The sequence below is a fragment of the Nicotiana sylvestris genome, chromosome 8 (genome assembly GCF_000393655.2).
Source record: "Nicotiana sylvestris chromosome 8, ASM39365v2, whole genome shotgun sequence".
Taxonomy (NCBI): Eukaryota; Viridiplantae; Streptophyta; class Magnoliopsida; order Solanales; family Solanaceae; genus Nicotiana; species Nicotiana sylvestris.
The window spans coordinates 141,388,086-141,405,676 of NC_091064.1; the positions used below are offsets into that span (position 1 = coordinate 141,388,086).

Here is a 17,591-nt window from a genome sequence, read left to right on the forward strand (position 1 = left end):
ATTGGATTTATTGATAGTTCCTTATTTTCTTGAGTCTCGGGCTTAGTGGATTCCTTATGAATCTCAGAATTTATTAAATTGTGGATTTCTTCATGAGATTCTTTCGTAGTGTCATTTTGATCATTTGTTTTCCTTTTTCTAGGATTTCGATCCTTAGAACCTAATGGTCTACCACGTTTTAGGGGTACTTTTGACTCATTAGCTATGACACTAGAAGATTGTCCAACAGGGACATCAATACGGATTGGGACATTCTCTACAGGGATATGTGATTTTGTTATCCTTTTCAAATCCGTAAATGCATCTGGCATTTGATTTGTTATTCTCTGCAAATGGATAATCTTTTGCACCTCTTTTATACAAATAGAGGCACGTGGATCAAGATGAGATAATGATGGATTTTTCCACAAAATTTCCCGTTTGGTTTCACCAACTTCTCCCCCTAATTTTGGGAAAAGTGTCTCATCGAATCGACAGTCAGCAAATCGAGCAGTGAATAAATCCCCCGTTAATGTTTCAAGATAGCGAATAATGGAAGGCGATTCAAACCCTATATATATTCCTAACCTTCTTTGCGGACCCATTTTGGTGCGATATGGCAGTGCTACAGGCACATATACTGCGCATCCAAAATTCTTAAATGGGATATATTAAGTTCATGACCCAAAACTAATTGCAACGGGGAATATTTATGATAATTTATCGGTCTAAGACAAACTAGCATTGCTGCATGCAAAATGGCGTGACCCCAAACAGAAGTGGGCAGCCTTATTTTCATGAGTAACGGTCTTGCTATCAATTGCAGATGTTTAATTAAAGACTCTGCAAGACCATTTTGAGTGTGAACATGAGCTACAAGATGTTCCACTTTTATCCCAATTGATAAGCAATAATCGCTAAATGCTTGGGATGAAAACTCAGCAGCATTATCAAGTCTAATATACTTAATTGGATTATCGGGAAGTTGTGCCCGTAATCGAATTATTTGTGTCATTAATTTTGCAAACGCGAGGTTGCGAGATGACAATAGGCACACATGAGACCATCTAGAAGATGCGTCTATTAAGACCATAAAATATCTAAACGACCCACTAGGTGGGTGAATAGGTCCACAAATGTCCCCTTGTATACGTTCCAAAAACGCAGGGGACTCAATTCCAACTTTTGTTGGTGATGGTCTAATAATTAACTTGCCTTGATAACAAGAAGTACAAGAAAATTCATCATTTAAAAGAATCTTTAAATTCTTTAATGGATGCCCATTTGAGTTTTCTATAATTCGTCTCATCATAATTGATCCAAGGTGTCCCAATCGATCATACCAAAGTACAAAAGTATTGGAATCAGTAACCTTTTGGTTTACGGTAGAATGTGCTTCAATTGCACTAATTCTTGTCTAATACAGACCACAAGATAAAGATGGGAACTTCTCAATAACCCTCTTTTGGCCAGAGACATTCTTGGTAATGATGAGATATTCAAGATTATTCTCATCTATTGTCTCAATATGATATCCATTTCGACGGATATCTTTAAAACTCAACAAGTTCCTCTTGGACTTGGAGGAGAACATTGCATTCTCTATGATAAGTATTGTTCCCTTAGGCAGAGTTATAGTAGCTCTTCCAGAGCCTTCAATTAATTTACTACTACCAGAAATTGTAGTAACATCTGCCTTACACATATTTAAATGAGAGAAATATTTCTTCTCTTTGAATATTGTATGTGCCGTACATGAATCAATTAAACAAATATTTTTACAATTGAACTTTGATCGAAGTTTGTTTTGTGAGATATCCATATTTGCTTCCCATTGTTTGACATACAAAAAAAAATATACGATAAACATTAGTACGAATAACAACACATTTTTTTCTTTATTTGTTGGTACAAAACTAGTAACTTGAAGTATCATTTTGTTGTTATAATAAATGTATAAAATATAAACATTCGCAAACCATAACTGTATGTTCTCGGAAGTACGAACACGTAAGGATAAAGTAACAAGGGATCATAACAGATTATGTAATGAAGTATGAATAATGTAAGTTTTACATGTAACGTGATTTAACACACATTGTTTTAAAACGGATATTAAGCAAACTGATCAATTTGGATACTTTGTTTTGAGAAGACTGAGCAAGCCGAAACATTATTTTAAAGCGAACTGATACTATCCCATAAAATTATATTTAATCAAAATGAACTAACACTATTTTATAAAATAAATAATACTAATGACTACTACTCATGTAAAAAAAATTATGATTACATGATATTTATTCACTAGCTACTACGAATAGGAAAAATAAAAATTAAACTACTCAATTATCTTTAACCACGGATTCATCACCGATCAAGTGATCTATTTTCCCATCAGGGCACTCAAAGAAGTCTGCCACATCCAAGTGGGTGATGTCAAAATCATTGTCGAGGCAAAATTAGCTTCAGGGCCTTTGTTCTTTAGAGATGCTTGATAAAGCTCAACCAAATATCTTGGTACACGACAAATATTTGCTCAATGGCCTTTTCCACTGCAACGATAACATTCGGTTTTTGAACCATTTGCCTTTGGTTTCTCATCTTTCCCTTTCCACTTTTGGTGGTTATTTTTCTTTGGGAGCTGATCAGCACTAGGAAAATTTCTTCCTTGTCCACGGCCACGCCCACGGCCACGACCACGAATAGGGCCACGGCCTTTTCTACGCTTAGCATAATGGGAATACACCTCATCCACTTCAGGCAATGATATAGACCCAGTGAGCCGATTTTCGTGATTTCTCATGAGCAAGTCATTGTTTCGCTCAGCCACACGGAGAAGATAAATCAACTCAGAGTACTTTTTGAAACTTTTCTCTCTATATTGCTGTTGCAAGACCATATTGGAGGCATGAAACGTTGTGAACGTTTTTTCAAGCATATCATAATCAGTGATAGTATCTCCACAGAGTTTCAATTTAGAAGTAATTCTGAACATCGCAGAATTATATTCAGAAACAGACTTAAAGTCGTGGAGCCTCAGATTAGCCCAATCATATCGTGCTTGTGGAAGAGTGACCAACTTTAAGTTGTCATATCTTTCCTTTAAGTCATTCCACAAAACAAGTGGATCTTTGACTGTGAGATATTCTATTTTCAACCCTTCATCAAGGTGATGGCGCAAGAAAATCAAGGCTTTAGCACAGTCTTGGGTGGATGCTTTAGTTTTGTATTTAATGGCGTCTCCAAGACTCATTGCATCTAAATGGATTTCAGCATCCAACACCCATGTCATATAGTTCTTGCCCGAAATTTCAAGGGCAACGAACTTTCTTTTCATAATATCAGTCATAATTAAAAGAGGAGAAAAGTTGTACCTTAATCTTCTTGAGACGGTAGAGTCTCGTGCTGATAACGTGTGATAAAACAATAAAAGTAGAAGAACAATATTGCAGAGAAAGAAAGAGAGGAAATTCTTATTGAATTTTGGGATGATTTACAATGGGGTAAGACCCTTCTATTTATAGGGGAAAAATGACTTAGCCACAAAGTAAAACTCTCTACAAGATAGACATTCACTGTAAATAGAATTGTATTCATAACACTTTTTGAAATGATCAAACCAAAACAATTCAATACTGTATTGTCTCTTATCTGGATAGGATCCCATCTCTGTGCTTTATGTGTTTCTCACAACCTTGGGATGTCCATAATTTACGCGTGAAATATAACAACCAAAATACCAAAAATGCTGTAATTTTTTTCAAATCAATATTTTGCTTTCCTTTTCTTCCTTCTTTTAAGCTCCTTTGCTCCTAAATACCTAATTTATTTTCTTCCCTAACAATCAACTATCTCTAATGATGAGGGATTTTCATAATCTCCTTTCATTAAAAAAGGTGCGCTTTCCTCTTATCTTTCAGTTTCTCCTTTAATTTCCTCCCTCTCCTTGTTTTTGGAATTTATGCATTTTGTTTCAAAAATTTGTGATATTGCTTTAGATATGAACACTAAGATGAATCGTCTTTTACATTCTTTAATTCATACAACTTTTCTTGAAAGTGTATGTCTTAAAAGAAAATTGATTTTATATCTTTACATTTTTCATTTATGGGTTGGTTAGTGGTGGGAATGGCTAATCTACATTTTGGAAACAGCCTTTTCGGAAAAGTATTCACCTCAGCGGTAGATGAATAAAAAGGAAATGGTTTAATTAGGATGAGAAAAAGGAATATTTAATAAAAATCTTTTCGCCATCAATTATTGAGAATATTGATATTTAATTTAAAGTGTATTTCCAGTGTGCTGAACTTGATACCTATATTTGTAATGTGCACAAGTGAATTTGGCTGGAAATTTGGTCAGAGAAGTAGTTGTCCTCTTTTGTAAATTTGGTTGGGACTAAAGTACGTGCAAAGTTTCTTCTCACGAGTCATGTTATGAATTGGGGAAAAAAAAGAGAAAGAATGGAAAAGAATTATATTTGATATAAGAATTCTTTTTTCTTTTTCTTTTTTTTGGCGTAGCGAACCCCTTTAATTTTTTGAGGTTTGGAAAAAATACTTCATTCACATGTTGAATACTAGGGCTGTGCACGGATCGGATTTAATATATTTCGGATTCGAATTTCGGATTTCGGATTCTAGAAAATACAATCCGAATCCGATCCGAATTATATCGGATCGGATCGGATTTTAAAGTTTGGATCGGATCGGATATCGGATCGTATTATTATGCCTCAAAGTTAAACTAATATGTATATTTTCTTTGTAAAAGAGGCAACACATTAAAAAAAATTCATGTTTATGCAATTATGAGAGTACTATGATGCCAATATAGCTAAATCTAGCAAAGCAATTGTAAAGGTAATAACTTGGAGGTTGATGTAAATTAAAGTGTAGTATTTATACATGTCCTAATAATTTCGGATTGGATTGGATTAAAATATACTAATCCGAAATCCGATCCGAAATCCGAAATTTTAATAAACATAATACGAAATCCGATCCAATTCGAAATTCAAAATTGAATGGATCGGTTCGAATTTCGGATATCCGATCCGAATGAACAACCCTATTGAATACTCCATTCACTAATATAATGGGGTGGAAAACGACAGTGCATCTAAAGTCAACAAGCAAAATGAAATGATGGTTGTCTCCGTAGAATTAACTGAGATGTGCACAAATTGATCTGGACATTATGTTCATAAAAAAGGTGATAATAGTTGTAAACTATTCAAAAGGTAAGAAACAACCCTTAGTAATACCCCTATTATGGATTATGAGATGTTCTAAGTACCAAAAATAATTTGTGTTTTGTGGGACCTTTTTCTCTAGAGTTTCAAATTTATCTTTGAGGAATTAGTGTTTGGTCAAAGGGGTTTTATTCTCGGGAGTGTTATTTTCCAACCTCGAAAGGTTAAGGAGTTAATATTCTTTAGTTAACATCATAAATAACTTATCTCTCCTTTTCTTAGTGAAAATAGTGTCATCGCTTGAGCTGCTAGGTGATATACGCAATCCATTGGCAAAGTTTGAAAGAAAACCTTCCGCCCTTAAACTAATAAAGAAAGCTGAATTTCTTAATAAAATGAGAGGGCAGAGCCATATACGTTTTGCTCTTTTAATTGTAGTGTGATTCTCTTTATTCTTACATTCCCACGTATTTGTTTACACATAAAGTTCAATTTCGAATTTAGGCTGCAATATATACAAATCTATACCTTAAGAAAAGTTCTTATTCTCTAATCTATATATCTATATATATAAAGGAGAGAATTAAAAAGGTGACTTGGCACCTCTCTTTAGCCAAGGATCCTATTTATCTTTTTTCTCATTTTTTTTTTGCCTTTTCCCTTTCATTCTTTTCATTTAAATTAAATTGTTAGTAATTGGAAATTGCTCTATCATTACTAAATTAAGCAAACATCATGTTTTAATGGCATAAAAACCAAAACTTGCGCCTTTTAGTCCATTTAATTAGCCACTCTCTGTTCATAATCGTTTTCTCACTTAACCGTTACCATTTATACCACATATAACTTCCCTTCGTCCATAAAGGGTTCCATTATGCATACCACCAGTTCATATAAGATCTCAAAGAATTCCTAAATATTTAGTTGATTTTGTTGAAGTTTGGCAAAATGCCAAAGTCCCACATTGGTTGGGAGTTAAGTTTGGGGGGATTTTTCCCCTATAAAAGAAGGCCTAATGTTTAGGATTGAAACACACCTCTCATTTGCCTTCTCATCTGTTTAAGGCATTTGTATCTTCTCTCTTTAGTATTATTTCACTTGTATTTTTGGAGTGAAATAAAATATTGGTTGTGTCCGAGGAGTAGGCAAAATTAGCCGAACCTCGTAAATTCTGGTGTTCCCTTTATTATTGTTTTATTGTCTTATTTATTATTTGGTGGCTGTCATAATTTTTGGTATAGTAGTTGTGACTTATTCACACTATATACATTTGGCTTCCGCAACAATTGGTATCAGAGCCAAGGTACTGTCTAAGTATGCTCTGTGGTTGCAGCATAGTCTGATCTTCCACATCAGAAAAGATTTATCTTGGTAACTGAGTCAAGGTTCTGTCTGAGTATGCTCTGTAGTTGCAGCTTAGTCTGATCTTCTACATCAGAAAGGAAATAATCTTGATTTGTGTCGTCAGCTATTAAATAATATTTGTGTCAAATATGGGGGACAATAAACAAGAAGAATCTACATCAAGTGTCAACAATACGTCATCATTGGCATCTTCGCTTATGACAAGAATTGTGTCAAATGCGAAATTTGCGGTAGAAATTTTTGACGGGTCCGGACATTTTGGGATGTGGCAAGGCGAGGTTCTAGATGTCCTTTTTCAACAAGGGCTAGATCTGGCCATTGAAGAAAAGAAACCAGATGTTATTGGAGAAGAAGATTGGAGAATTATCAACCGTGTTGCTTGCGGTACCATTCGATCCTACCTTGCTAGAGAGCAGAAATATCCATACACAAAGGAAACTTCTGCAAGTAAATTATGGAAAGCACTGGAGGATAAATTTTTGAAGAAAAACAGTCAAAATAAATTGTACATGAAGAAGAGACTGTTTCACTTCACCTATGTTCCTGGTACCACGATGAATGAACATATCACCAGTTTCAATAAGTTGGTCACAGATTTGCAAAATATGGATACAACTTATGATGATGGTGACTTGGCCTTAATGTTGTTGGCGTCACTTCCTGATGAGTACGAGCACCTTGAAACTACTCTACTCCATGGAAATGACGAAATTTCTCTCAGAGAAGTTTGTTCAGCTTTGTACAGCTATGAACAAAGAAAGCGAGAAAAACAGAAGGGCGGAGAAGGAGAAGCACTGTTTGTGAGGGGTCGTCCTCAAAATCAAACGAGGACAAAGAAGGGAAGATCCAAGTCAAGATCCAGACCCAGCAAAGATGAATGTGCCTTTTGTCGAGAAAAAGGGCACTGGAAGAAAGACTGTCCGAAGTTGAAGAATAAGGCCAAACATAACAATGGAAAGGCTATTATGGATTCAAATGTAGCTGATTGTGATGATTCAGACTTCTCATTAGTTACAACAGAGTCATCAACATCATCAGACATATGGTTGATGGACTCGGCTTGTAGCTATCATATGTGTCCCAACAGGGACTGGTTCGTGGAATTTCAAGAAGGAGAATATGGAGTCATCCACACAGCGGATAACAGCCCTCTTACCTCATATGGCATTGGTTCAATACGATTAAGGAACCATGATGGAATGATCAGAACATTGATAGATGTTCGATATGTACCGGATTTAAAGAAGAATCTCATCTCTGTGGGAGCCCTAGAATCAAAAGGGTTCAAAATCATTGCAGAAAATGGAGTGATGAGAGTATGCTCCGGTGCACTAGTGGTAATGAAGGCTAATCGGAAGAATAATAATATGTACCGCTATCGTGGCAGTACAGTTATTGGGACAGCGACAGTAACATCCAGTGACGACAAAGAGGCAGAAGCAACCAAGCTATGGCACATGCGCTTGGGACATGCTGGAGGAAAATCCTTGAAAACTCTATCAGATCAAGGATTGTTAAAAGGAGTAAAGGCTTGCAACTTGGAGTTTTGTGAGCATTGTGTTAAAGGGAAACAGACAAGGGTTAAATTTGGTACAGCGATCCATAATACTAAAGGCATTTTGGATTATGTACACTCTGATGTTTGGGGTCCTTCCAAAACACCTTCATTGGGTGGGAAGCACTATTTTGTAACCTTTGTTGATGATTTTTCCCGAAGAGTATGGGTGTATACAATGAAGAGCAAAGATGAAGTGTTGGGAATTTTTCTCAAATGGAAGACGATGGTGGAGAATCAGACAGGCAGGAGAATCAAGTGTATTCGCACAGACAATGGAGGTGAATACAAAAATGATCATTTCAATAAGGTCTGTGAAAATGATGGCATCATCCGACACTTCACTGTTAGACATACACCACAACAGAATGGAGTGGCAGAACGTATGAACCGGACCTTGCTGGAGAAGGTACGGTGTATGTTGTCCAATGCTGGCTTGGGCAAAGAATTTTGGGCTGAGGCAATTACATATGCATGCCACCTCATTAATCGTCTACCATCTGCTGCTATTGATGGCAAAACACCATTTGAAAAATGGTACGGAAAACCTGCTGTAGATTATAACTCTTTGCACGTGTTTGGCTCAACTGCATATTATCATGTGACAGAGTCAAAATTGGATCCAAGGGCAAAGAAGGCTATTTTTATGGGAATTACTTCTGGAGTCAAAGGATATCGCTTATGGTGTCCTATGACAAAGAAAGTAATATTCAGCAGAGATGTTACCTTTGATGAATTTGCTATGGTAAATAAGGTAACAGAAGATACCAAACAAAATGAAGGTGCTTCTAAGCAGGTGGAGTTTGAGGGAAAATTTATTTTTCCTACACAAGAAGCAGAGGAGGAAACAAATGAAGATTACCCTCTGGAAGGAGAGCCAGTAGAGGAGATTCCAACTCAGGAATCTCAACAACAACTTGAATCAATAGCAACCAGCAGGCCAAAAAGAACAATAACGAAACCTGTTCGTCTCATAGAGACGGTTGCTTGTGCAACCTCAATTGTAGCTGATGATGTTCCTACTACTTATAAAGACGCTGTCCAAAGTTCAGAAGAAGATAAGTGGAGGATTGCCATGAATGATGAAATACAGTCCCTTCATCAGAATCATACATGGAGATTGGCCAATCTCCCGAAGGGAAAGAAAGCAATTGGGTGCAAATGGGTATTTGCAAAGAAGGAAGGATTTCCTAACCAAGTAGATGTTCGCTACAAAGCAAGATTGGTGGCCAAAGGATATGCTCAAAAGGAGGGAATTGATTACAATGAAGTGTTTTCTCCAGTTGTAAAACATTCCTCCATTAGAATTATGTTGGCTTTGGTAGCACAATTGGATTTGGAACTAGTTCAGATGGATGTAAAAACTGCGTTTTTACATGGAAACTTGGAGGAGGAAATCTACATGACTCAGCCAGAAGGATTCAAAGTTGCTGGAAAAGAAAATATGGTGTGCAAACTTGAAAAATCGTTGTACGGATTGAAACAATCTTCTAGACAATGGTACAAGCGATTTGACGAGTTTATGTTGCGGCAAGGGTACAAGAGAAGCAAATACGATCATTGTGTGTATTTGCACAAGCTTAAAGATGGTTCTTTTGTATATCTTCTCCTATATGTTGATGATATGTTGATAGCTTCCAAGAATTTGGAAGAAATTGATAAGTTGAAGATTCAACTGAAGAAGGAGTTCGAGATGAAGGATTTGGGTGAGGCAAAGAAAATTCTTGGCATGGAGATAATTAGAGATAGACGTTCAAAGAAACTCTGTTTATCTCAAAAGGAATATTTGAAGAGAGTACTTCAACGTTTTGGCATAGATGACAAGACTAAGCCAGTTAGTACTCCACTTGCTTCCCATTTTAAGCTAAGTACTACTATGTCGCCAATGGATGAAGCTGAACGAGAGTATATGTCAAAGGTACCATACGCAAATGTTGTTGGTAGCTTGATGTATGCAATGGTTTGCACAAGGCCTGACATTTCACAAGCTGTTGGAGTTATTAGCAGATATATGCACAATCCAGGGAAGGAGCATTGGCAAGCTGTGAAGTGGATTCTACGGTATATTCATAATACTGTAGATGTCGGGTTAGTTTTTGAGCAGGAAGACAATCAGTCTGTAGTTGGATATTGTGACTCAGATTTTGCGGGTGATATGGACAAACGAAGATCAACTACTGGTTATGTGTTTACTTTTGCAAAGGCACCAGTTAGTTGGAAGTCTACTTTGCAGTCAACAGTTGCTTTGTCTACAACAGAGGCAGAATACATGGCTATTACAGATGCTGTGAAAGAGGCAATTTGGCTTCAAGGATTGCTAAAGGAGCTTGGTGTTGAACAAAAAGGTATCACAATTTTTTGTGATAGTCAAAGTGCTATTCAATTAGCGAAGAACCAAGTTTATCATGCAAGGACGAAGCACATTGATGTTCGGTATCATTTCGTACGCGAAATCATAGAAGAAGGTGGAGTCACGGTGAAGAAAATTCATACTACAGAGAATCCTGCTGATATGCTGACAAAGGTGGTGACTGCGGTCAAGTTTCAACATTGTTTGGATTTGATCAACATTGTTGAACACTGAAGATTGAAGATGAAGACACAACCAAAATTTGTTATTGAGAGAGAATTGAAAATGTGGAATTTTGCCAAGGTGGAGATTTGTTGAAGTTTGGCAAAATGCCAAAGTCCCACATTGGTTGGGAGTTAAGTTTGGGGGGATTTTTCCCCTATAAAAGAAGGCCTAATGTTTAGGATTGAAACACACCTCTCATTTGCCTTCTCATCTGTTTAAGGCATTTGTATCTTCTCTCTTTAGTATTATTTCACTTGTATTTTTGGAGTGAAATAAAATATTGGTTGTGTCCGAGGAGTAGGCAAAATTAGCCGAACCTCGTAAATTCTGGTGTTCCCTTTATTATTGTTTTATTGTCTTATTTATTATTTGGTGGCTGTCATAATTTTTGGTATAGTAGTTGTGACTTATTCACACTATATACATTTGGCTTCCGCAACAATTGGTATCAGAGCCAAGGTACTGTCTAAGTATGCTCTGTGGTTGCAGCATAGTCTGATCTTCCACATCAGAAAAGATTTATCTTGGTAACTGAGTCAAGGTTCTGTCTGAGTATGCTCTGTAGTTGCAGCTTAGTCTGATCTTCTACATCAGAAAGGAAATAATCTTGATTTGTGTCGTCAGCTATTAAATAATATTTGTGTCAAATATGGGGGACAATAAACAAGAAGAATCTACATCAAGTGTCAACAATACGTCATCATTGGCATCTTCGCTTATGACAAGAATTGTGTCAAATGCGAAATTTGCGGTAGAAATTTTTGACGGGTCCGGACATTTTGGGATGTGGCAAGGCGAGGTTCTAGATGTCCTTTTTCAACAAGGGCTAGATCTGGCCATTGAAGAAAAGAAACCAGATGTTATTGGAGAAGAAGATTGGAGAATTATCAACCGTGTTGCTTGCGGTACCATTCGATCCTACCTTGCTAGAGAGCAGAAATATCCATACACAAAGGAAACTTCTGCAAGTAAATTATTTAGGAAGTGAGGAAGAAAAGAACATATCGTATTATTTGTGGATAATATTGTAGGTATTCAACTTTAACCTTGATAAGTACACTACCATTATTATTACTCGTTTAGTATGTTGCTTATAGTTATAGTATGAATATACATGTAATAAGTAATAAATTTGCTTTTTTGTCTTGCAGTAAAATGCTATACTTATTTAAAAATATTTAGGAATGATTATGATAGATTTACGTTGAATTTTTTAATATTTTTTCATTATTTTAGAAAGAATTGATAAAGTATGACTACAAAATGCTCAAAACAAATGATAATTTGCGACAATAAGATTATTTTTCTCATCCGAAAATAAATGACATGATTTGTGTTATGGTACCTTTTGGTGGCACTTTGACAGTTTTAAAGAGACTATCTCGCCAATTTCTTCAAAATATATATATATTTCTTGACTCCTCTCTATTAATATATAAGATAGGCGTGTTGTAGTGCCATAAGTGATTAATCAAGATTGATTTTTAGAACTTTTGTAAGATTAGTAAAAAAAAAGGTAATTAATTTGATTATTCAAGAAAGGATAACAATTTCTCATTTGCTTGAGGTTTTGAAAAAAATGAGAAAGAAAAGAAAAGAAGAACAAAGAAAAAGAAAATAACACTTGAGAAATATTCGAGCATTCAATTATGCATTTTATTAGCATGTGATTTTTATAAATTAAAAAAGAGATGTCAGTGAAAGAAGAGAAAGATAAAGAATTATAACTAAGATTATTGAAGAAATGACTATTGGATCTCTTAATGTATCACAAAAATTGTGAACATTGCGATGAAAAGTTAATCAAGAGGGAAGAAGTCGAGTTTTGTAATTTTTCATAAGATCGGTAGAAGTAAAAATGAGAATTGAGTTGATTATATTTGGGAAGGATAATAGTAGTTCCTAATTTACAGAAGAATAGAAAGACATGAATACAACAACGACAACAACAACGATCCAGTATAATCCCACAAGTGGGGTCTGGGGAGGGTAATATGTACGCAAACCTTACCCCTATCCCGAAGGGTAGAGAGGCTGTTTCCAGGAATAGAAAGACATGAATATGATAAAGAAAAGAATAAAATAAGAGGATTAGAAAAGGTAAAGAAATGAAAAAGAGAGTGAGGAAGGATAGGAATCGATAAATAGTATTTTGAATGAATATACATATGGAAGTGAAAGGATTATTATCAAGAAAAAATATGAAAAATATAAGGAAAGTAAGGCCTGATAAAGAGAAAAAATATCAAAAAAGGAAAAAGGAAATTTAAAAATTATCAAGGAGATAATGAGAATACGATCAAATGAAAAGCATTCTTTTTGCTTTTCCTTTATAAAATATATAAAATCGAATAGAAGTTTTTAGAAATACTAGAAATCTTAACAACAAAAGTGAGATGGGAGGGTTATGTTTAAATTTCTGCAACTGTCCCTTTTAACTAGAAATGCATAGAATTTTGATTCAAAGAAGTAGACCAAGAATAATTTTTGACTTAACTGTTTGTTAGATAAAAATAATTTCTATAATAACATGGCTATTTCAATAGCATTGTTTTTATTCAGTTATTTTCAAAAAGGAATATATCAATAATTTAACCGCACGAAGCGCGGACAAATTTACTAGTACGTACATAATTTGTGGTGCTTTATATAGAAAAGTAATGAAAGAAATTTGACTTTTTAATGCACTTAAACGTGATATTAGTTGCTTGGACAGTAAGAACGGCCATACTCAATATATACTGATAACGCAAAGGTGTTTTACCCTTGTGATATCATGTTAATTAACTACTCCCTCCGTTTCAATTTATGTGAACTTGTTTGACTGAGCAAAAAGTTTAAGAAAAAATGAAGATTTTTGGAATTTGTGGTCCTAAACAAGTCAAAAAGGGGCCCAAAATATTTGTGTGGTTGTAAAAGCTTCTCATTAAGGGTAGAATTGTAAGTTTAAGCTAAATTGTTTCCAAATTTAGAAAGGGTTCATTCTTTTTGGAACGGACCAAAAAGAAAATAGGTTCACGTAAACTGGAACGGAGAGAGTATTATTTTTATGTAGTTTTAACTTTTGACTTCTCAGTTACCATAATAACATGTTCAACTATAAGAATATTATGACATAGATTACAAATTGTAACAGTACTTTTGGTATGTATTAAAAACTTTCTTTATCTCTTAAATTCTATATTTAGTCAAACGTCTTCATATAAATGAAATGGAGGAAGTAATGATTATATTTTTTTAACCATCCGATTTTGGAATGCACTAGCTTGACTAACTTGAATTCGGCCGGAAAGCCCACTGTGCTGGTTTTTAGCGGTCAGGTAGTCATTTTTAAGCATGTTGTTTAAAATATATACAAAATTTATAATGTACTTAAAGATTGGCCAACTTGCTCCAACTTCATAACACAACATACTGAAGTTTGAACCTCACTAGCTTGACTAACTTGGATTCGATTGGGAAGCCCACTATGTTCGGTTTTAGCGGTGGAGATGATAAAGTATAGTCACTTTTAAGCATATTGGTTTAAATATATTCACAATTTACTATGTATTTAAAGATTAGTCAATGCTCAAACTTCAGAACATAGCGTCCTGAGGTTTAAACCTCGAGGTTCAAACTTCAGGACATCGTGTCCTAAAGTTCGAATATTGTGCCGAGAAATTAAAATTTATGTCCCGAATTTAAAATTAGCTATTCAAAAATTCAGGATACTTAGTGTTGAATTTCAAATTAGCAATTCAAAAATTCAAGATATTTAGTCCCAAATTTCAAATTAGCATGCTCAAAAATTTAGGATACAATGGATATTTAATCCTGAAGTTTAGATAAATTGGCTAATTTTTAAATGCATTGTAAATTGTGAATATATTTTAAATAGCGGGCTTAAATGTAGCTACTAGTTCACTCAGTGGCAAAGCCACATGGTTACAAAGGTGGTCAGTTCGTCGAAAAATTATATTGTGTATATAAATAAAATATTATGTTTTAGAGGTATATAACATATATTGAACACCATTTATCAGAATTTTTTTCACTTCTTTCAAATTTGGATACCTTTGAATAAATTCTTAGCTTCGCCGCTAAGTGCACTTCGAGCTCCCAAGTCCCAATAAAATATAACTTCATTCCTAAACTCCAATTCGACCGTTCTAGTTAAAGCTGAATGAATGTTTACCTCCACCATACTGCAGGTGCAGGTGATTAAAATAACGCTTATCGTACAAGCATGCTTGTACTTATCTTATAGTGACTTAGTTATGTACATATCTTATTCCTACTATTCCTACTAGTGCATACAATTTAGACTCTTTTTGAAAATTCCACCTCACCTTTTTATCTGTTTTCGCAACAAACTGCAGGTGTAAAATCTTTCCAAAAGCAAAAAACAATGGCAACAAGGTCAAGGGACACTGCTCCTCCTGGAAAGGAGAAGAGAGGGACATCTCCATCTCCAATACATAACCAGAGAAGCACCACCAACACATCAAAGACAACTTCTCCTGTCCGAAAACAAGCTGATCCAACAACTACCTTAAACAATAACATTCCCAGCTACCTCAAACCAACAATTGCTCAATCCAAGAAGTCTGCTTCCTCAAGTGACCTTCACAACATTCACAATAATAATAACAAATCTTCTCTTCTAACTCGAAGAAGATCATTTGATAATAAGCCTCCACTTCCTTCTTCCTCCCCAAAAACTCGAATTTCCCCTAATCCTAGGGAGAGAATTCCTCGTTCATCGTCATCTTTATCGTCCAAGACTTCCACTTCACAGAAACCCCTTTTGGATAAATTCTCGAAAACTAGCAAGGATGCCATTGGGAAACAACGTAGCGCTGGCCTAAATTCTAGGCCAGTGACCAAAAAGAAGACGATCATGACCACAACCACGATAAGGAAACATGATAGTACTAATGGTTCAAATACAAAAGCATCAATAATAACAAATTCTCAAGGTGAACAGTCAGAGCCAGAAGAAGTTCATGAAGAAGTAACAATCCATGAGAGCGCAAAGGAAATGATCATGAGTGATAGCGAAATGGCTTCTAATTCTGATGCAGGGGACAATGATTCAGCCATGGATGATCATGAAGAGAATAATGGAAATATAAACAATGCTGAATTGGAGGATATCAAGGCTGCAGCTGAATCATCAACTTTAGTTGAGGAAGAGCAAGAATTCATATATGAAGAAGCAGAAGATAAAAAAGTACAAGTTGAAGAACAAGAAAAAATCAGAAATGAGCCTAATAAACATGATTCAACAGAGAAGGAAAAGGAAGAAATGGTTATAAATACATCATCAGAGGAGAATCAAGAATTGAAAGAGGAAGATGAAGGAAAAGAAACTCCTATGGTAGAAGAAACTGAAGCAGTGCAAGAAGAAGAATTATGCCAAAATCCCAAGCAAGTTGAAGTTGACATTGAAGAAACTGAAGCAGTGCCGGAGAAAAAAACGACAGTGGCATCATCAAAATCTCAACTTCAAGTGGTGCAAGGCAAGAATAAGGAATCTGTGGTTTCAAATAATGTGATTGAAGAGACTGCAAGCAAACTTAGGGAGCAAAGGAAGAACAAAGTAAGAGCATTGGCTGGTGCCTTTGAAACTGTCATCTCCTTGCAAGAACCAAAATGAGTATTTCTATTATTAAGCTTGGGAATCATCCCTTGTTGTGTGCTTATAGTTTTCGGAATTATGTACTTTAAATTCTTTAAGTGGGAATTGTAGTATTTATTTTCATACATAATGTGAAAAGGTGGTTAATTTTAATGCTACTTATAAATGTCATGGTTACTATTATCACTCTTTGACGCTATAAGCTCCCGAAGGTCAACTAGGGGTCTTTTGTCCCAATATTAAGTCATGCATTTACAGTTTGATGATTGGTTGTCTTTTTCATTTAGGGTATGTTTGGAAAGTCATCCGTGTTGGGATCGAAATAACATGGTGCATACGGAAACTAACAATACAAAGCTTGGTGGACGATAAATCAGACGACAAAAGAAAAATATACTAAACTAAGCATAATAGTTTATAATGGTTTGGTCAATTGATCTACGTATGATAAAACTAATATAAAAGAAGAAAACTATCGAGAGAAAAATCTCTCCCTAAACAAAGCTCTTTAATGATTACATTGTAGATATTTTTTGTTGTCCTCTTGTGAGAAGTAGAGATCCTTAATTTATAGATATGCAAAACTTGTCCTCCAAGAAAAGGATAAGACATATTAAGGAAATTTAATCCTTTTAGGAGTCTTTTTCCAGTCCTTCAAGAAAGTGAGTCCTAATAGATTAGAAATTCAGGGCAAATCCTAACAATCTCCCCTTGGTCTGAATTTTCTTGACAAAGTTTATTCACCTTCTTCACATAATCTTCATCACTGCTGCTTGCCATGATTAAAAATCGATAAAGGTTGAAAATCTTGGTATTGATTAAAAGAAGCCCAAGTATGGGTTAAAAGGATCCCACGTGTTAAGAATAAACATGGGGTAAAAGAAGCTCATGCATTAAAAAGAAGCGTGAGTTAAAACTGACATTGGAACTAGGGGTGGGCATAAAATCCGAAAAACCGAATTCCGAACCGAACCGAATTAATTTGGTATTTTGGTTTCGGTTTTTTCGGTATTTCGGTTTATTTCGGTACAAAAATTTCGGTATTTCGGTAATTCGGTACGGTATACGGTATTGGATTATTGATATTTCGGTATTTCGGTATACTGAAATACCGAAATAGTTTAATGAGGTGAGATCAATATTTCGGTCATCTCCACACTTGCACTTGTTTTGTGATCAGAATATGCAGGTTTTTCCTCGTCAGTTGCCGTAGAAGACGACCGTTTACGATAGGAACAAACGAGGAAGAGAAGTGGCACGGCGATGAGTGTTAACGTTAATGCTAAACTTCCGAAAA

At 35.3% G+C, this 17,591-nt stretch overlaps 2 protein-coding genes across 2 annotated transcripts; one reads left to right on the forward strand and one right to left on the reverse strand.

Moving 5' to 3' along the window:
• Positions 1–2,518: 2,518 nt before the first annotated feature.
• LOC138875763 (uncharacterized) lies at positions 2,519–2,977 on the reverse strand. The gene has a single exon (XM_070154627.1). The coding sequence runs from the start codon at positions 2,975–2,977 to the stop codon at positions 2,519–2,521; it is 459 nt and encodes a 152-aa protein (XP_070010728.1).
• A 795-nt stretch (positions 2,978–3,772) lies between these two features.
• Positions 3,773–16,436, forward strand: LOC104218540 (uncharacterized). Its single transcript, XM_070153296.1, has 2 exons — positions 3,773–3,878; positions 15,033–16,436. The coding sequence occupies exon 2, from the start codon at positions 15,062–15,064 to the stop codon at positions 16,310–16,312; it is 1,251 nt and encodes a 416-aa protein (XP_070009397.1). The 5' UTR covers positions 3,773–3,878; positions 15,033–15,061; the 3' UTR covers positions 16,313–16,436.
• Positions 16,437–17,591: the final 1,155 nt, after the last annotated feature.

What these genes read in the sequence shown, in the direction of transcription:
- LOC138875763 (XM_070154627.1), bottom strand. Translation starts at nt 2,977, where the DNA reads ATGTTCAGAATTACTTCTAAATTGAAACTCTGTGGAGATACTATCACT.
- LOC104218540 (XM_070153296.1), top strand. Translation starts at nt 15,062, where the DNA reads ATGGCAACAAGGTCAAGGGACACTGCTCCTCCTGGAAAGGAGAAGAGA.